Raw genomic sequence first — 20,759 nt, forward strand, 5'->3', positions numbered from 1 at the left:
TAGGAGCAAGCTGAGCCAAGATGAAACAAGGCATCTAAATGGGTAGAGGAAAGCATACAGCTCAATTCGTTTGGGAATTCTTTATTTGTGTAAACCGAAGGGTCACCGATAATTAGCACAATTCAATAAAACAGAAGCAGCAGCAGTTTAAACAGAGTAAAATACATATAAGATTATTTGTCTGGTTACGAGCTTCAAAAAAGGACCCAGACAGGAGTATTGGTTGTGGTTAAAACCCCCTGTGACAACGTAAAGCCGCAGGCTGGAGACGTTACACAAGGGCCAAGGGGGACGAGCTGCCTTCGGTTTGGACCAAAGGGTTCATGAAAATAGTGACTCAGTTTCTGAAGATTAAAGACAAATCATGCTAAAGGTGAGGACTGGAGGAAGGATGGGGAGGTGCCTGAAGGTCAAAAGCTGAGCCAAGCCCCAGGGTGGCACGATTTTGTGAAGTCAATTCAGGCTGAGTTTGCAGCTCCTCTTTCCCTGGTGGTGCTGAGGCAGAGGGTGGTGATTTGGTGCTTTGGGGAAGGAGAAGCCAGTGAAATGTAAAATTAACAGCCAGTACTCCAGGTTCCTCAATTGCAGTCAAAATTTATATGGTGAGGCCTGTTAGCCCTATCAGCGGGAGCGTGGTCCACTTCTTGACAGACACAGACAGGCTGCGGAAGAGGGACTGCTCCCAGGTCCATGTCAGGGTCCCCCAAGGGAACAAGGGACAGGAGATCGAGGGCTGTGTAGGCACCATGCTTGATATACGTCCAGTGAAAAGGAAGGACCACCCCTTCACTTCATTAAAAGCTCTTACCAAGAACAGTAAATCTCAAGATAACAAAAATAACTGAACACACAATCCACTTGTGTCTTTATACCCGATATATTACCCGTATCCTATGAACAAAAATTACATCTCTCATTATGTATTTCTCCGATCCGAAGTCTTTATTTATACTCAGTAATTCATGTAAAGTACAAATTAGTCTTTACTTTCCATATCACTAAGAAATATTCACTGTTTTTGATGTAAACTTTCCCAGGAAATTTCTCTTGTGCCCATTTAGTTTTATAAGAATATCCTCTCATGCTATTATGCCAACATTCTATTTTATCTCCATTATATTTTTCGTAAACCAAGAATATCAGTGTTTTTCTTTAAAAAGTTAGATGTTTTCTCTTAGTATTTCTGTATCATATTTACAGTGAAAGAAAAACTATTTTAACTGAAGCATAAAATGGTTAACAACAGCAAATGATAACAGTTCACTTGAGAGTTTACAAAAAAATGTATACCAGATAGACGTTTAATAAATAAAACAAGCACTTGGAAGAAGTCCTTTGAAAGCAGGCCTAGGGACATTACCTGCAGCCTCTGCACAGATTTTAAGAAAAAAGGCCAGGTCTAAAAATGTACTCTGTCAAGAAACAAGCAACAAATGCATAAATGCATACATAATGGGAGTATCTAACACAGGCTGATGTGGCTTCCCCTAGGAGTGACTGATGCAGACACCGTCCGTAGAAGCCTTAATCTAAATCTTTTACTCGGCGACAGATTTCTTCTGTGAAGTCCGAGCATTTTGAATTGCCTCCCAAATCTTTGGTTAAGCTCTGAGAAAAGGAAAAAGCAAAGACAGAAAATGTACCTACATGTTAAACTGAAGTAAAAAACGTTTTTATTTAAAGTCCTCAGTGAGACACCGGCTGAGTGAGTTACCTGGCTACTCTCTCATTTAGTTCCTCATTTCAAAGTGAGACAGGCTCTACCACCATCCACCTACCCCAGGCGGACTTGGAAAAGCTAACTGGATAGTGTATGCAGAAACACGGCAAGAACAAGAGCAAGTCTCCTGGGACTTCCCTGGTGGCCCAGTGGTGAAGAATCTGCCTTCCAGTGCAGGGGACATGGGCTCAATCTCTGGTCAGGGAACTAAGATTCCAGGAGCTGCAGAGCAGCTAAGCCTGCGCACCACAACGAGAGAACCCCACTAGCATGCCTCAACAAAAACCCAGTACAGCCAAAATTAAAAAACAAAAGAAGATGCTCTCACCCCAAAGGGAGGAGGGATGCTTTCCAAAAATTTTCCCTTGATCTGTACAATAGATTCTAAGGAAGCATTTGATCATGGACATTTCATTGACAGCAAATCTAAACAAGAGGTTACATAAATCTCTGGGGGAATTTAAGTTTGTTTTTTAAAAAACACGTTTTGACCTATTTGGGGAGGCTGAGAAACCAATACTAGGGAAGTATTTAAATTACTAACTCTTCAACTCCCCTCTTTAGGAGAGAAATCCTCCCATTTCCCCTGTTTTCTACCAGCTTACGCTCTTTACTCCCAAACAGAACTCAATATATTTAATTCTCTCATCTCATCACATCCTATGCAATTTAAAGAGCCTACTGTGTAATTTAGGCATCTCTCTGCTGGGTTCTATGAGTAGCTTCTCTAATACAGCATCAGAACAAAAAATATATATAAGCACATGCCCTTCAATATGACTATATCAGACTGTCAAAAATAAGCTTGGGTTTCTTATATTTTGGCCACAGAAATTTCAAAGTACAGAATTTTTTAAAAAATAAGCAGCAAACCTTGTGCTAAGTGAAGTAAGGCAGTCCGAACAGTACAAGTGTGTGATTCAGCTGACGTGAGGTACCTAGAGCAGTCAGATTTATAGAGACAGAAAGTAGAACGGTGCTCGCCAGAGGGTGAGGCAACAGCAGAAAATACGGAAATCATTGTTTAATGGGGACAGTTTCAGTTCAGGAAAATGAAAAAGTCTGGAGATGGATGGTGGTGAAGGTCACACAACAATGTGAAAATACTGGGTATTTAATACCCAATAGACTGTGCACCTCAGAAATTATTAAAGCAGTCAATTTTGTATTAAGTGCACTTTGTCCTTTTTTAAAATGATAACTTGAAAAAAATGAAGAGATCTCAGGCTAAGGATCAGCCTTTCGGGCCCAGCCTTGTAAAGCCATGATCTCCTCCATTCTCCCACTTTCAGAATAATCGATCACAACCTCCCACGGGCCACAACCTCTTATGGAAACAGTGAAGCTTGTTGGGTAAGAGCCAGACTAGGTGTGAACCCCAACTCTGCCAGTTAGGAGCTGTGAGACCTTGGACAAACTTGCTCATCTATGTGCTCAGTCACTTTAGTCATGTCTGACTCTCTAAGACCCCATGGACTGTAGCCCGCCAGGCTTCTCTGTCCATTGGATCCTCCAGGCAAGAATACCAGAGTGGGTTGCCATGCCCTCCTCCAGGTGCTCTTCCCAACCCAGGGATCGAACCTGTGTCTCCTGCATTGGCAGGTGGGTTCTTTACCACTAGCGCCACGTAGGAAGCCCTCATCTCTAAAATGGGCTTAATTACAGTATCTATGCCACAGAGTAGTAGAAATTTGCTGAGATTATATATATATATATAAAGAGTATAAGATCATGTAAGTATTCAAGTATCAGCCATTAATACATCTATAAACCTTCTATATTACTTTTATACCACAGATGCATTTAAAGTAACACAGAGCACCACTGTATTACAGACACGTCTACATCTGTGTCTACTGCTAGATTTCCAGCTCCTTGAGGTCTGAGACCTTACTTTATTCCTTATTTTATTATATCCTCCATACCTTATAATGTATGCAAGAGATGTTTGCTGCAAAGAGGAAAAAGCTACTGAGAAAAATTATTGGACTTAGCCAAGACCCCATGGGTAGCAACAGGATAACCAGGTCTGCCCTGCTCTGACCCCCACATCACTGTCCTTCCCACTGCACACTGGCGCCCCTGCCTCGGTGCTTCTCAACCCTCCCCTAATGAAACACACGGGTCCTCCCTTCAGAAGATGCAACATGTGCACACCCCTTGAGTTCACCCAGGGAGCCTGCATTAGGAATGCCTTCTTGATGTCCAATCCTTTGGCCCTCTTGAGAAGAACCATCATCTGTCCTTCACATACAAAACCCAAGGAGGAAATGAATTTCACCCAGCCCAAGTGTGGCAAGATCACCGATACCTTTCCATCCTTAATTGTAGCAAAACACGCCGTCTCAATTTTCGCAGCGTGGTCAAAAAGCCCCATGTGGCGCAGCATCATCACGGCGCTGAGCAGGAGGGCTGTGGGGTTGGCCATGTCCTTGCCTGCAATGTCCGGGGCGGTCCCGTGAACCTGCGGGGGTCGGGGTGGGGCAGTCAGAAGGGGGACAGAAGCAAACAGCTCTCCTCCGGGGAAGCTGGGCTCTTAATCAGCTTTCCTCTCCGATGGAAAATAGCTACGGAACAGCTATCCAGACACAGGTTTTAGAAATAAAGCCTCAGAAAAATGAAGAGCTAAAGTAATTTTTTTTAAGTATAAAAAGATGAACAAACAATCTTATCCAGTGAACTTCTGGTAAAATATTTTAACTGAGGAAGGAAACACAATAAATAATGAGGATACAAAAGAAACCAGAGGCAAATGAATGAATCAACTGAGCTTATACAAAAAGCTAAACAAAGCTTCACTTTCTTTTGACAACTGGAAAAACTCAAGAGTTAACAGATATTTATGCAGCTAATCCCTCTTGGGTTCTCACGTCACTCTGACTTGAATTCAGCTTCAGGTGTCACCAGGGTCCTTACCGACTCAAAGATTGCAACTCCATTGGCTCCGATGTTGCCGCTCGGTGTCACACCAAGACCTCCAATCAATCCCGCACACAGGTCACTGGGGGCACAAAAGCATTTCAAAGGACATTTTGAAAAACAAAACAGCTCACCTAGTGGTCAGACTTCTATCTTTACATACCATTCTCCACTAAGAGAACCTTGGGCTCCTTGAAGAAACAGCTGATTTCAGGACTAGTCAGGAACATATAGGATGAGCCTGAAACACCTTACTGTGCCAGAGAGCAAATAAGGGGCTTTGTCAAGAGGGCACAGACACGGCTCCGAGGGACTGACACTGGCCAAGTCTGTGCGATCTAAGCACCAATATCAGTGACGATAGTGAGGGACAGAACCGCTGAGTAAGACAGAAGCCGAGAGTCCAGACTGACATAGGTAAGTCAGTAAACAAATCAGACAGAAAGAAAAGCTTATCCTTACAGTAGAATGCCAACTAATAGACGTAAAAGGAATGATGGGTTTACAAAAGCACCATTTGGCCACCAGCATGTATGTGTGTAGAGACAGAGAAATGAGGAGGAGGAAGGAGGGAGTAATAAAGTAAGTCTGATAAAAATGTTAACATTTGGTGAATGTGGTGCTGAGTACACAGGATTTCTTTGTGCTGTTCTTGCAACTTTCCTGTAAGTCTGAAATTATGCCAAAAGTTACCCCCAAAAAACCTTGTAAAAATGAACACCCACCTGCCTAGCTATACATGATAAAACACTGAAATCAACCAACCAACCAATAAAATATCTGTAAAGTGGGAAGAGGGAACTAATGGTCAGGGAACTACAGTCCAGAGCTAATTTGGCAAATGAACAAAGGAATAACCTACCCAACATGTAACCATTATCACCACCTGCACTATCAGAATTCAACTCATATCTTCTAACAAACGCTATTTTTTATAACCCTTGATTAAAATTCTTAAGCCACAATTTATTTTAGAACATTTATAAATAAACTGTAGGCTAAAAGGGTGCAGCCAGACTTACCTAAGGATGTCTCCATACAAATTTGGCATAACAAGAACATCAAACTGGGACGGGTCTTGGACCATCTACAAAAAATGCATTTGTGCATTCAGCAATCAAAAACTGCACCACATGTACACACTATACACCACAAAACATAGCAGGTAAGTGTGAATATATACTTACATTCAAACATACTGTATCAAGGTACATCTCATTAAATTTAATATCTTTACAGTTTTCTGCAACTTCCCTGCATTTTTGCAGAAAAAGCCCATCTGACATTCGCCTGTATTTAATCAAATAAAAATTGTTGAAAGCAAAGACTTGCAAAGAGAGAAAGATCAAATCAGAGAAGTAAAGTTCAAGAAACTCAAGTTCCAGAAGCCAAGATGTCTGATTTCAATTACAGTAAAAAAATTTTGGGGGGCAATCAGTAAAATGCAAATTTAAATGCTGGGATACTTCTGGAAGCACAGAAGGGTATAAAATGTAAAGTAGTTTGATCATAATGAAGAAGACTATATTTTTGTAGTGTTACCTAGCAAGAATTAAGAAATATCTATTAATAAGGAAATGCTAAAATTGCCTTAACAAGGTTAACTTACTCAATTATTTAAATAGTTTTACTATGTACATGCTCAACACTTTTCTTAGGTTAGGAAACCTGCTTCTTAACACACCGAGTTAGCCTTTACTGCACTAGGGATGAGGAGAATTCAAATTGCTAGAATGATACATCGGATCAGATTAGCACTATGAGCACTATTTTAAGCTCCTGAACAGGTGGCCATTTCAGAAACATTCCTGCTATTCCCCTCCTAACACAGGAACGACTGCCCTTTTATAGACGTGACTAGCTAACTGGCCACCTCATCTGAGGATCTGGTCTCTCTGGCTTCCTTCTCTTCCCCTCCCTTAAACTGCCGGGACCGGAATTCCTGCTCCTTCCAAACTTGTTCATCACCCACCCGAGGAAACACATTAAATAGGAGACTCTGACACAGGAGCAATGCCCGACCCTCTGACTGGCTGCAAGGCCATCTTCCAGAACTATCAGGAAGCAGTGAGCAAGCTGCAGAGAGGAAAAGCAAGCCCTGCCACTGCTTGGCACCCACACAGCTGGAGGGAGCACCGCCCACTGGGACTCACATGATGTTGGCTTTGTGCACGGCCGTGACGTTGCTCCGGTGGTTGTTCCGTGCGTATTCAAAGGCAAACTCTGCGATGCGCTTGCTCGCTGCCTCGGTGATGAGCTTGATACTCTGCACAACTCCATCCACGATCTGAAAGAGAGGAAGTCCTGTCTTGTTGAGAGGGTGTGGCTCTAGACTGCTGGTGTGTGCAGACAACACCACCTGTGCCAGGCCTGCACGGCGCCAGCTGCCAAGGCGAGCATCATGCATATGGCATGTCGGCAGGGTTAGTCATGCTCACCCCAGCCCAGTGAGCCACATACTATAATAGCTCCACTGCACAGATGAGGAAAACCGAGGTACAGAGATGGTCACCCATGAAGCTGAGGATTCAAACTTCAAACAGAGGACAAGTTCCCAAGCCTGTGCCCTGAAGCACCACGCTCCCTCCCCCAGGCATCCTTTGGAGGCCACAAGACAAATACCCACAACTCCTCACTGAGTGAAAGGGAACTGTCTTTGGGAAATATTTTCACCTGGGAATTTGAACAACAGTCCCAAGTACACAGAAAGCAACCTAACTAAAAATGAAAAAGTATCCAAATGAACATACCACATGCTCGATTCCACTGTATTCTCCTTCCGTGTTCTCTCGAATGGTGACAATATTTACATCATGGTAAGGGGTTTTATAGCCTTCGATTGAGACACATGGTCGGACATTTGCATAAAGGTCAAATGTTTTACGCAGCAATAAATTCATAGATGGGTGACCAGCAGCTATTGGTGTTTTTAAAGGGCCTATAATAAAGAAGAATATGCAGATGACAACAAAATACATTCTGGTCTTTTCTTTTTCTTTATAAACCCAAGCTCATAATGTTGACACTTGTCCCTCAGCATCGAGAAGGGGAAGGGACCTAGCAGATACCAAAATCCATGGATGCTCAAGTCCCTTATAAAATGACACAGTATTTGCATGTAACCTACACACATCCTCCTTTAACAACCCACTCCATGTTCTTGCCTGGAGAATCCCAGGGACGGTGGAGCCTGGTGGGCTGCCATCTATGGGGTCGCACAGAGTTGGACACGACTGAAGCGACTTAGCAGCAGCAGCAGACTGCTTATAGTACCTAACACGATGTAAACGACTATGTTAATAGTTGCCAGTGGAAATATTCAAGTTTTGCTTTTTGGAACTTTCTGGAATTCTTAATATTTTCAATACATGGTTGGTTCATGTTATTCATGAATGCACAATGCACGGATATGGAGGGCCAACTGTATTTGAAATTCTAATTTTCATTTTTCCACCATTCCATCAGAGCTGTATTTAGGATCCTTTCTTTGGACATGAAGTAGCTGTGTGACACGTTTAACACACATGCTTCATGAAACGAGGGACACTTTTACCAGCATCATTTGAAAGGACAGACAGGGGCTCTGTTTCTAAGTCTGATACCCTCTTCATCATAAATGAGCCCACGCATAGCTGGTCACTCTCAGGCAGCAGTGAGCACACGCTACACACCCTGTAAAAATGTTTTCTGCCTCTAACTTGACCCTCTGCTTCAGATCCAGATATGGAAGAAATTTCCTCAGTGAAGCTTTCTGGAATATCAACTGCACTGAACACCGACTGAGGACCAAGCACTGTATCATGTCCCTGACATTAGCCAATCCTATGACACCACCTCCCTAGTGCTTAACTCCAATCTGTCACATGCCAGTGTTTTGAATCATGGCCTGGGGCACGTATAAGCTAAAATTAATAAAAATGTAAAAATCATGCAAAGATAAACCCAGGTAGAGATAAATACAACACCTGTCACAGAAATCAATAATAACAATCATATCACATCAGCACTACCTTTCAAGCCCATCTTGTTCTTATCCATGGACTCTTTGGCTTCTGGAGGGATCATCCACTTGCCTCCCGGACCTTGAATGGCGGTGACGTTTCGCTCCTCCCACTGAATAGGTGCCTAGATGCCACACCACAGAGCACAGTGAACTGGAAAGAACTATATGTGACTCACATTCACACTGCAGCTATAAACAGACTTCTTCAACTTTGGATGCAACTGGTGAAAACACATACAGTAAAGGTCCAGAAAGTTCCTGGCATGCAAGAAGAGATGTCATTCTCCAGCATGCCCAGAGGGATTCTCCACATTACCCTTGTCCAGTCATCACTCCTAGCTGCCACCTGCCCATTTCTTTTTTTCACAATGACTCTTAGCGTGCTATAATGAGAATATCGTAACGAGCAGAGAAATAGGATTCGTAGAAGTATCACATAGTACTGATACGTGGATGAACTTTGAAAACATTATGCTAAGTGCAAAGAGCCAATAATAAAAATCATGTAATTTTAACATTCTATTTATATGAAGAGTCCAGAATAGGCAAATCTACAGAGAGAGAAAGTAGATTAGTGGTTGCCTAGGGCTGGTGATGGGAGTGGGTAGGGTGGGAGAGATAAGGGTCATGGGGAATGACTGCTGATGAGTATGGGGTTTCTTTTTGAGTGATGAAAATGTTCTAACATTAGATTGTGGTAATAATTACACAACTCCATGAATGAAATGAACTGCATACTTTACATGATGAACTGAACAGTATATGAATTAAATCTCAATAAAGCTGTTAAGAAAAAAAAAAGAAATATTATATAACCTATAAAGGCAAGAATTTTAAGGTATAAACCAGTGCTATCCTTTCTTTTCACCCACACTTTTCATTGTGTACACACACAGCTGACAGCCAACAGGGAACGCACTAGGAAGAGGAACCAGAGCAAGACTTGGTCCTGGCTCACCAGGAGCGCACAGCTGAGAGTGAGCAGAGTTCAGCTCCCTCAGGGAACACTTTTGCATAAGCATCATTTCCTCTGTAGGAGTTTTAATTAGAAATGCATATAGAAAAACAATGTATATTCAGCATAAATAAATCAAAGTCCTTGACTTTTATCTGTTGGTATCAAAATTAACCACTTATTTAATTTTATACATTATTTCACCTAGCAGCTATAAATAGCAATAATAAAGCATCAGGTCAAACAAAATCCAACTTTCCTAAATTCCCACTTTTAAATATCTACCTGCATTGAAGGATAGACTATTTGACAATAATATCTCATATTTGGTATTACCACACCAGAAAAAAAACCTTTCAAAATCGCCTATATATCAATAGTTTTTTGAACTATCTATTCTGTTTTCTTTTTTTTCTTTTTTTTGGCAGGAAGGTAGAAGAAGGTAGAATGAGGGAGACAGGTGACTTGGCAGGACTTAAAGACCTTAAACCGAGGCAGAGTTCAAAAATGCATAAAAATTACAGCACTACTTGGATTCCTTTATACGTAACTGACGCCAGCGCAGTAGCTTAAACCGTTCACAATGACGGCAGCAACAACGCTCTTCAAGCCAGAATCTGTGAAGTCTTAATGCGAGACCTCGCCAACTCCATACAAACGTGCACAATTCATCCTAAGAGTTCATAGGCTCCAAATGGCTAAGAAAACTTTTGTACAATTTATTATCAAAAGTATGTAAGCCCACTTACTTTGGCAGCATCAAAAATCTTCATAACTGCAGCAGAAATTTCTGGGCCAATTCCATCTCCTGGAATTAAAGTTACTGTCTTAACCTGAATATAAGAAATCATCAGAGGAGACAGTCAGAACTGATTTTGGAAGGTTTAAAAAAAGAACATCGTTCAAAAAGAAATCCAGTTTAGGGGTTCTTAACTCATAAGAAATGCTTTTAAGAAAACAGACCTACCTCCCGATAGCTCATCAAAGTAGAGGCAAGAATCAAGAGATGCCACAACTCTACTTCCTAGCTGAGTCCAGAGGTTTCAAAAAGAACTTAAGCAATGCTCTCCAGAGAAAACAAAAATAAACTACCAAGTTAACTTCCCAAGTGAAATTTCTTTTCAGACAAACTACGAAGAGACCACTTTGTTCAAGTCTGTAAAACCAAGGAGAGCAAAACATTTCAACAGGGTTCTCTCACTAAAATTTAGAGGGTTTCCTATGAAGGCAGACATATTCCTCTCCAACAGGAGGCTAGAAATTTCCATTTCTCATGTAACTCATTCAGTCTTATAAAACACTCTCAGACACCTCCAGAGTAGCACTGTGGTCTATTTTGACACACAGAAAATCAGACTTCACATCAAGAGAGGGTCTGTTTTCCTGAGTTCCTTTATAAGACTGGCCCCTAATGACAGCAGTAATCCAAATAAGCCCAGTGAAGTTCATTTCGAACCATTAAGAATATGGTATGTGATCATGCCTGCAATGTCTGAATCACACATTGAATGACAAAGTGATCTATAATGTAACATCAGTGATTTAGTGCAAAGGCTTCAAATAGAATAAAGCCAGCATTTCAAACACAGGGGAAAAAAAAAAAAATGTAAAGGGAAATGATGAGAGGATTTAAGTGAGGGCTTCCATGTGGAAACTAAATATGTCATTATTTGTGGACTTTCCCCTACCTAGAAGTTTGGCCCAGACAATGGTCCCTGGCATTTCTCAGTTCTAGTTGCCTAGGCTGGTTTGGCTAAGCTAGACAAAATAATCTAGGATGGAAACAATTTTCTCTAAGAATTAAAAAAATAAAAACTTAGATTTAAAAAAAAAAAAATCACTGATTCATTTCCCTGGTCTTTTAGCTTCCAGTGATCCTGCCCAACGGGCTTCCCAGGTGATTCAGTGGTAAACAATCTGCCTGCCAATGCAGGAGACTGGGGTTTGATCCCTGGCTTGGGACTATCCCTGGAGAAGGAAATGGCAACCCACTCCAGTATTCTTGCCTGGAAAAATCCCATGGACAGAGCAGCCTGGTGGGCCACAGCCCATGGGGTCACAAAGAGTTGGACAGGACTCAGCAAGCACACATGATGCTCCCTAAGCAGGTGGACTAATTATTTCTGAATTTAGCTATACAATGGAAGGATGCTTTTTTAAAAATTAGTTTCTCTTATTTCTCTCAAATATAACCGCCTTCCCACCAGGATAACATAAATTTTAATGGAAAACCTGAAAATTAAGTAATAGCAGAGAGCAATGATCATCTCATTAGCTTTCAGAATGCATCTGAAATGCTAACAAGCCTCTTTCTGCATCTTTTGTAGCAAAAGCAGAGCCAAAAGAACCCCTTTGGCTTCTTCTTCCTGTTCTCCCAACATGTAATACAAAATTTCATCAGGCCACCAGAAAAATCTACTTTACTTCCAGAGTTCAGAAAGTAAATGGAAAAAAAAAAAAAAATGTACTATGCTCTTATAAATACCTCATGGGGTAAGATGTTATATGGGAGTATAGGAATTGTGAATCCAAATCAGATTCTGTAAAAAGGAGGTAAAATAAAAACATACAGGAAGTCACTGACCCACAGTCTTAGAATGCTCTAAAAATGTGGTATCAGTTTTTAAAGCACACAACTCTAATGCAGGGAATTCTAAAAGCAGCAGATTTAATGAGAAACAGATGATCCGTTAACAGGAGAGTCTATGAAGACTATGTAAGGAACATATCAATACATATAAGCCTATAGGGCTTATAGATATTTGAGGCATTCTTAATTGGTGATCAATCTACTGTTTTCAGGGAAGCTTACAAAATAAAAATGCGAAGCAGGTTTTGAAGCTTCTCAACAATTTTCTCTCAACTTGTACTAGTTTGGAAAAAAACTGTCTTATCCAAATGAGATTGTGAAATAAAGTAACAGGCTCAAGGGTAATTTCTATTTTTAAACAAGCCTCCTTCAACAGGCTTATATAGCCAGCTATAATACAATCTTTTTTAAAATGTACAAGTGACCTAATCGATTTACACATGTTCATCAGTAACTTAAATGTATAAGTATGGCCACTTTTCCCCAATTTTAAATAAATGGAGATTAAATGCCATATAATAAATGCGTTAGAGCACTTTTCTTGAGAAACTTCTAAAAGGGAAAAAATAAAAGACATAATTATACTCACACCACCAGCAAAACCTCTGGTCACCTGTTTTTGGTTGTGGAATGCCCCCAGCAGCCGAGAGACCTACATTTAATATCAACAAAGAAATGTCATATACAGATTAACCACATAGTGTTAAAAGGCAGACATGGCACTGTCTCTGACAGCTGACAATGCTGTAGCTCACACAGATATATTCAGGAATTTCCGAGGAATATTTTTCTCATGTATTAGCTCAACGTAGCAAGCTCTCTTGGATTTGAAAACCAAAATTTTCAGTTTACCTTTGCTTTGAGAATTTAAGTACTATATATGTACTTTTAAAGTCGATTTTATCAATGTTGAAAATAGAATGAAACTCTACTTTTTTAAAACTCAAACATTGAATTTTCCTCAGATGATCTGGACAGTTTTATGTCCACATTCTTGACCACTGGATCAACCTGGGGGTCACACACACCCTAGGAAAACTATCACTAATTTTAAGAGCCAGCAGCGTCCTTGAATTCCAGAGCCCAACTCACTCATTATACAGTGGAAACAATGGGTCCAAAGAGTAGGGATTTGTCTAAAGCCACAAAGAGACCACAAAGAGACCAGAATCTGGGTCTCCTAACTGCTATTCCAGGGCTTCTCCAGTTACACACTCTGCCTATTCTTCTCCCATGAATATTAAGAAATTATACTTTGTAATAAAAATCTAACAAAGTTTATTGAATACCATCTTGACATGCGTCATACAGAATGAAGATTTTAAACAAATTATCTACTTCTGATAATATAGGTAATGCCATCATTATTATTAATTGCTGGGATGGGGAAAGATATTAAAAAAAAAAATAAATGTGACCTACTAACCCCATTTGGAGAAGGAAATGGCAACCCACTCCAGTATTCTTGCCTGGAGAATCCCATGGACAGAGAAGCCTGGCAGGCTACAGTCCATGGGGTCATAAGAGTTGGACACGACTTAGTGACTAAACCACCACCAACTCCACTACCCAAAGATGTTGCCATTGGTACATCTTTTTTCCACTTAACACTATGACATACCAGAAATATAAATTCTAAAAGGTTATTTCGAACTTCAATAATTCAGTTCTTGAAAACTACTATAAAGCCACATTACATTATAATACACAGAATATAATAAAAGAAATTGGCTACATAGACCAAAGGTATTAAAACTAAAATTCATTAAAAGTTTTAAAGGTTAACTTTTTTTCATGCTAGATACATGAGCAAAGATACATTTGTTATATCCTTAGTTTTCCTTTTGGGGGACAGTTCTTGTAAGTACTGAACTTTTGGCTGTAATATCAGCATGTAGTAAAGTGACTGGAGAAGGCAATGGCACCCCACTCCAGTGCTCTTGCCTGGCAAATCCCATGGATGGAGGAGCCTGGAAGGCTGCAGTCCATGGGGTCGCTAAGAGTCGAACACGAATGAGCGACTTCACTTTCACTTTTCACTTTGATGCATTGGAGAAGGAAATGGCAACCCACTCCAGTGTTCTTGCCTGGAGAATCCCAGGGACAGCGGAGCCTGGTGGGCTGCCGTCTATGGGGTCGCACAGAGTCGGACACGACTGAAGCGACTTAGCAGCAGCAGTAAAGCGACACTAACAGCCAAGGAGCTGAGAACAGGTTGTATCCTCTAACCCAGCAACTAGTTATCTCTCTGGACTGAAAATAAAATAAAAGATAGGGCATGAACCCAAAGAATACGCTATGCCAAAACCACTGGCCAAAAACTCAGCCCTAGAGCGTGGTTCATCCACCAGCAAATGGGCTATTGGAAGGAAGGGAGACCACTTTAAGGCTATGCTATAAAATTTGTGTGGGTCCTTCTCCCCACCCTTCAAAAAGAGACAAAAAACATTCACTCAAAACAGGCCCATGTCTTTGTGGCAAAAGACCCAACCAAACTGATTTAAAATGTAAATCCACAAGGCAAAGATTTTCATGTTTTGTTCATTGCTTTTCCATCTCCAGTACCTAGAAAATGCCTGGTTCATAGTAGGTGCTCAGAATACTTTTGGAAAAACTGAGGCCAGTCTCAAGTATCGCCCTATCTGATGAGTTCCCAGCCACTCCAGCAAACAGCTTCAATACTTGCAATAGCTTTCTCTTAACCAGTCTTTTCCATATTTGTCATCTCTCCTTTGTGACCTTAAAAGTAAGGCAGTACTGCATCTAAATCACCCAGAACTTAAAGTAAAACAAGATTTTTTAAAGCACAGACTGTCTTCTACGTTATATTGTACTTGTATAATATACATATATAGTTACATGTATTATATACATACATCATTTTATTTTTTATAAAGCCTGGGGAGATTGCATTTGTAGTCCTTTTCAGGTAAGGAGACCAAGACCAGGCTCACAGAATATGGACTGAACCTGTGACTTCACCCATAGCACCTCATTTCCTTTTTTACCTTCATCCTCCAACTTAAAAACATATAAATACACTCTTGAAAGTATGACAGGTACTCAATAAAAGCCTGCTAATGGGAAACTGCCTCATTACAATTATAGAATTTTAGAGCCAGAAAGGTCTTTAGAAACCCTTTAATTTTCTCTAAATAAAACTTCTTTAGGAAAAAAAAAAAGAAATATATATATATAAGCTTATACAGATCTTTTTCAAATAGAACCTGAAATGGAACTCTTAATAGAGGACTTATTTTGACTGAAACTCACAACCAGCTCAGCATCCTGGGACGTCAACTTCCAAGGCACTGCCCACTCCAGTCCCTAAAGGGAGCATCCAAGGCACCACCTACTCCAGTCCCTAAAGGGAGAAACTGGCCCACAAAGGTCAAATGACTGCCAGAGGTCAAATGACTGCCAAAGGTCACACTGGGAGTCCATGTCAGAGAACCTCATCGTCTGATTCCACAACCCAACACTTTCTGAATACCTACTGCATAGTTTTTTCCTTCGAGACCACACTAAGGGAAAAACAAATTTACTTGCACTTTACTAGCTATTTTAGTCCCTCATTCTGAACTCTTATGTATTGATCAAAGATAATTAGGTGCTAGGTGTAAGCTCAGTGATTGAAGGATTGACTTCTGTTTAGACAATGACACAGAAGTTGCTTTACCTTCAGGAGTGAATGTGAAATAAGTTATCATTACACACAAGTCCAGGTCTGAAGAGGGTAACAAAGCAGAACCCAGTTAGTAAATAAAATGAGGCTACTGATGCCCAACTGTCTGCTTGAAGGCTGTAAGATAAGAATGTTGACAGGTAGGAGAGCTTCAGACTTTTGTGTTGCTTCTATATGTATTAGGTGCTCTCACATTATTTTATTCAATCCTCAACAACTCTGTGAAGCAAGTATAGATATTTTACAGATAGCTTATTAAGACTCACAAATGTTAAGTAATTTGCTCAGGGTCACATGGCCAGTTGGTGGCATTGCCAAGATTTAAACCTAAGTCTCCTAAATTCCGGTGTAGAGCACTTTTCACTAAATTAAATGTATGCAAACCTCACTTTAAACTCAAAGCAAGGGAGAAATACAGTATCAAATTTTCTAGAGAAAAAATTAAACTGCTTATAGTAGGTTTTTAGGGGATCATTCTCTAAAAGCAACAGGAGACCTGAGGGCCCATTTTTCCCTCTGCCTATAATTTGTTGTCTGACCTTGACCACAGACAGAGCAGGCAAAATGGGACTTGGAACTGGTAATCCTGAGACACCTGAGTTCCTCTTCCAGTTCTGGCAGGGATTTCCTGTGTGACCTTGAGCAATTACGTTTTCAGGCATAGTTAGTTCCACTGAGGAACCAAGGAACTGCAGACGGTCTGCAACCCTTTCCAGCTCTGGCAGGCACCCCAGCTGTCAAGGTGAGATCACAGGACTCTCACCAACACAAGGTAAAGGAGAGGCGTTGCTGGTCTCCCTCTCCCAGTCTCTGGGTGCTCAGGTTCCAAGGTGCAACGTGTCCTGTGTCCTTTGAAGGGGAAATAGCTACAACAGCAGACTGGGAAGCGCTCCAAGGGAGAAAAAAATCTGGCAGGAAAATGACCCCGGGATTCCCTCACCTGAGAAAACCTCTCAAGCCCAACGCACGTGCCGGTGGCTAGGGAGGTTACCCGGCCGGGGCCGGAGTAGAGACCGGGGGAAGGCCCGGGTCGTGCTGAGGCGGACTCTGCGCGATCAGCAGGCTGCAGGGCCGCAGCTTCGGAAATAGTCGGGATGGTGGAGCCTGGTCGGCGGCTCCGGTGACCTTCCCGGGCTCCGCGCTAGGCCTGGGCTCCGGCAGGGACAGATGCCGGCGGTAGCACTGGGGTCTCATCGGGAACAGGACCGGCGCTCCCCGCCTTGACCTTGATGCTGTCCCTGCCCCAGGCGCGACCTTCCGGGAGCGGGGCTGCCTATACACCGCCTGCGGGCCACCGAGCCAGGCGCACGGGCGGCCAGGACCGGCTCCGTCTGTTCCCAGCCAGTCGCGCGCCGCCGTCTTCCCATCCGGGCCCGCGCGCCAGCCCCCGCCCAGCACCCAGCACGCCCGCCAGCCACACGCGGGCCTGCCCGGCGCTCACCTTGGAGATCCACGCGGGCCCTGCCATCGCGTCCACTCCTCTCACCCCGGCGACAGCGGCGGCAGTAGTGCGCAGCCGCCCAGCCAGCGCCTGGAGCCCGCCCCTTCTTGGCCCCGCCCCCTGGAAGCCCCACCCCGCGAGTTCGCGTAGGGGATTTTCCGAGCACCCTCCTAGTCCGGGCCCTGGACACCCGGCTCCGCTGGCCAATCGCCGGGCTCGTCTCGCGGGGGCGGGCAGAGCAGCGACCCGGAAGCTGCTGGCGGGGATCTCAGGTCAGAGTCCTTCCTCTCCGGCTTCATTCATAGATTTCAGTGTTTAGGTGGGCTGTTTGTTCCGCGTCTACTGGATGCCAGTCACTCTTATGGATTTGGAGGATATAGCTTCTCTTACGGAGTTTACAACCTCAGGGAGGGAGATAGATCATTTACTTGTTTCACAAATGTTTTATTATTTTAACAGCTTTATTGAGGTATAACGTATACGTATAACATATACAATAAAATTCACTCGCTGTAATTTCGCAGTAATTTTCAATAAATGTAAGCACTTGCACAACCATCACCACAATCCAGTTTTCCAACCTGTGAAAATGCTCCTTGTGCCTATTAGCTGTCAGCCCAGCTTCCCGTCCCACGTCCCAGCAACTACCGATCTACTTTCTGTCTTCAAAGCTCTAAACATATTTCTGAGTGCCGTCTAGTTACCAGGCACTGTTCTCAATGGTAATTTTACAGTCCAGTAGAAAAGACAGACGCCAATCAAGTATGACAGAAATATGTAAATGAAAACTGTGATAAGTATCAGGAAGGGAAGGCGCAAGGAGCAATGAGAAGGTAAAATCAGGGGACTTGATTCAAATCTAAGAAAGAGGGCAGAGGAAATAACGTCATATTCCCCTCCCTCCTCATCTTCTCAGCAACCAGAGTCCTGAAGCTCTGCTGATCACGGGTCCCATAGTTGGGTGTCAGGGTGATTTAGACCAAGTCTTCCCACACCACACCCTGAAAAAGGTTCTTTCCAGAGAAGAGCTACCCATCTACCTAGAGAAGTGGTGAATTAGATGCACAAGTGATGCCAGTGCATGAGGTAATAAAGTACTGCTAAGTCTGTGGCTTCATCAGGATACAGGGACCTCATCACTCTCTTCTTGGCCTTTGCTCTCATCAGGCCCTGGCAGTTCCCCTCTAAGGTGTTCTCCACAGTGCCCCTCCACTCCACCCCCACTGCCATCACTGCCCTCCTTCAGGACTGACCATCTCATGTCCAGACAACGGCAGCAGCCTCCTCCCCCGACAACCTGCCCCTTCCAATCTTTTCTCCACACAGTCCTCTCCTTCTCTCACAGCTCTGGCCACAGCCCATGCCGCCCTAACACCTCTTGGCTCTCCCATTCATCTCTCACCACCGTCTTTTATTCAGCTGTATTTCCTGTCACTCCGTCCAGCCCCAAAGTCCTGGACTGCCTGCCAAGTAGGGCTCCTGGCCAGCCCACAAATGCTTCCCATAGTTTACCCGCACTATGCTCATGCCGTTCCCTCTGCTTGAATGCTCTTTTGTGCCATTTCCACCTGTTGACATTCCAGTCACTCGTCAAGACTCAGTTTGGATGTTGATTCCTTTAGGAAGCCCCTCAGACTCACGCATGTGTTCCTCCTCCATACCTAGAGCCAGTAGAACTTGGTTCCCACCTCTTCCAGGAACTTAATCGCTTTCTCCCCTGCTGTGTACCACTGAAGAGCCTCCTCAAGCTCAGAGACAGTCTGTTATGTCTTTGTTTCTGGAATACAGACTGAAACTACTTGCTGCTCATTGATGGAAAAACAAAATGTGAAATGATTTTCTCCAAGGTCTATTTAATCCTCACAACAGTCCCGTAGGAAAACTGAGGTATAGCTAGTAAGTGATGATGCTGACATTGTACTAGGATGCTTCCTAATTACCAAGGCAGTTCTCACGGTTAAACTACCCCTGGGAAGGAGGGTCATTCACCTCACCAGATCCTTCCTAAGTAGAGTCCCTCTCAGGTGCACTGTGAAGACAAGGGAATGAATCAGCCCCAGCCGTGCCCTTGGAGTCTAGTGAGGGAGAAACACAGAAGAGATTCAGCCAGGTGCTCTAACAGTTTGGGGAGGGGGTGCAGGGCAGGGCGAGAGGGGTGTTGATTAGGGAAGATTCCACTGCGGAGATGGCATTTGAATCATCCTTGAAGAGATTGAGGGCTTCCCTGGTAGCTCAGATGGGATCTCAAAGAGTCAGACAGGACTGAGCAACTGACACTTTCACTTTCACTTTGAAGAGATTGAAAAGGTCAGCAGCCTGAGATGGGGCCCTGAGGAAAGACCAGAGCCAGCCAAGACTTTGAGGCAGAAAAGTGACAAATCCTTGGAAGCTCAGGCTCTGGGGATTGACAAGACCTCAGAGGTTTCCTAGTCTAACTCGCATATCAAGGTGCTTCCTGACTCTGGAGCGGCTGGAAGGACAGCAGGGAGAGAGAAAGCTACCTCCCCTGCAGCCAGGACCTGTTCCTGAGTCCAGAACTGCCAGGCACTTTCTTAATACGCATTCCAGAGTTTCTCCAACATGCAGGTCACTCTCCTCTGGAAAAGCCCCCTTGTCCTGTCTCTTGTGCTCTGTAGTGTCCAGAGATCCCATCAGCGAGCCGTGTTTGGACCAGACAGTGGGAAAACTGCCTCTCAGGAGAAGGATCTGGGAAGTGAAAGTCAAGTCGCTCAGTCATGTCCGACTCTTTGCAACCCCATGGACTGTAGCCTACCAGGTTCCTCTGTCCGTGGGATTTTCCAGGCAAGATTACTGGAGTGGGTTGCCATTTCCTTCTCCAGGAGGATCTGGAAGGTGCGCCCTTATTTGTGACAACACTACCCGATCCAGGTGTGCTTCACTCTAAGTAAAATTTTTGCAGCCAAGACGGCAATTTTTAAATTAGTCGGTAAAACTGGAATATGATTATTCACATACCAAAAGCTTTTCAAAAAATTTTTACCAAAGGGACACAAATCTATTTCAACAGAATATCCCTAGTTTATTTTCCTATTAGGGCTTTAGTAAATAAATGGGAAAAGGTTCTGAATAACCAGTTCACAGTCAAAGAAATGCAAACATTTTATTTTAAAAATATTTACTTACTTAATATATTTATCTTTGACTGCATCGGGTCTTGGAGAAGGCAATGGCAACCCACTCCAGTATTCTTGCCTGGAAAATCCCATGGACGGAGGAGCCTGGTAGGCTACAGTCCATGGGGTCTTGAAGAGTCGGACACGACTGAGCGACTTCACGTTCACTTTTCACTTTCATGCATTGGAGAAGGAAATGGCAACCCACTCCAGTGTTCTTGCCTGGAGAATCCCAGGGACAGGGGAGCCTGGTGGGCTGCTGTCTATGGGGTCACACAGAGTTGGACACAACTAAAGCGACTTAGCAGCAGC

General features: G+C 43.1%; 2 protein-coding genes across 2 annotated transcripts in view; one reads left to right on the forward strand and one right to left on the reverse strand.

Annotated features, from left to right (window-relative positions):
• The window catches only part of ACSBG1 (acyl-CoA synthetase bubblegum family member 1), a 68,960-nt gene extending 60,473 nt beyond the window's left edge, over positions 1 to 8,487 (forward strand). The window contains exon 16 of the mRNA XM_044933313.2: positions 8,355 to 8,487. Within this exon, the coding sequence (XP_044789248.2) occupies positions 8,355 to 8,481 (127 nt within the window). The 3' untranslated portion in view covers positions 8,482 to 8,487. The remainder of the gene's footprint in view (positions 1 to 8,354) is intronic.
• IDH3A (isocitrate dehydrogenase (NAD(+)) 3 catalytic subunit alpha) lies at positions 66 to 17,428 on the reverse strand. The gene is made up of 11 exons (XM_025271749.3): positions 17,314 to 17,428; positions 12,777 to 12,839; positions 10,347 to 10,430; positions 8,650 to 8,764; positions 7,390 to 7,577; positions 6,793 to 6,926; positions 5,827 to 5,929; positions 5,662 to 5,726; positions 4,637 to 4,721; positions 4,032 to 4,184; positions 66 to 1,608 (listed from the first exon to the last, which is right to left on the reverse strand). Exons 1-11 carry the CDS (start codon positions 17,338 to 17,340, stop codon positions 1,525 to 1,527), a joined length of 1,101 nt encoding a protein of 366 aa, XP_025127534.1. The 5' UTR covers positions 17,341 to 17,428; the 3' UTR covers positions 66 to 1,524.
• Positions 17,429 to 20,759: the final 3,331 nt, after the last annotated feature.

Source organism: Bubalus bubalis, chromosome 20 (genome assembly GCF_019923935.1).
Source record: "Bubalus bubalis isolate 160015118507 breed Murrah chromosome 20, NDDB_SH_1, whole genome shotgun sequence".
In the NCBI taxonomy this organism is placed as follows: domain Eukaryota; kingdom Metazoa; phylum Chordata; class Mammalia; order Artiodactyla; family Bovidae; genus Bubalus; species Bubalus bubalis.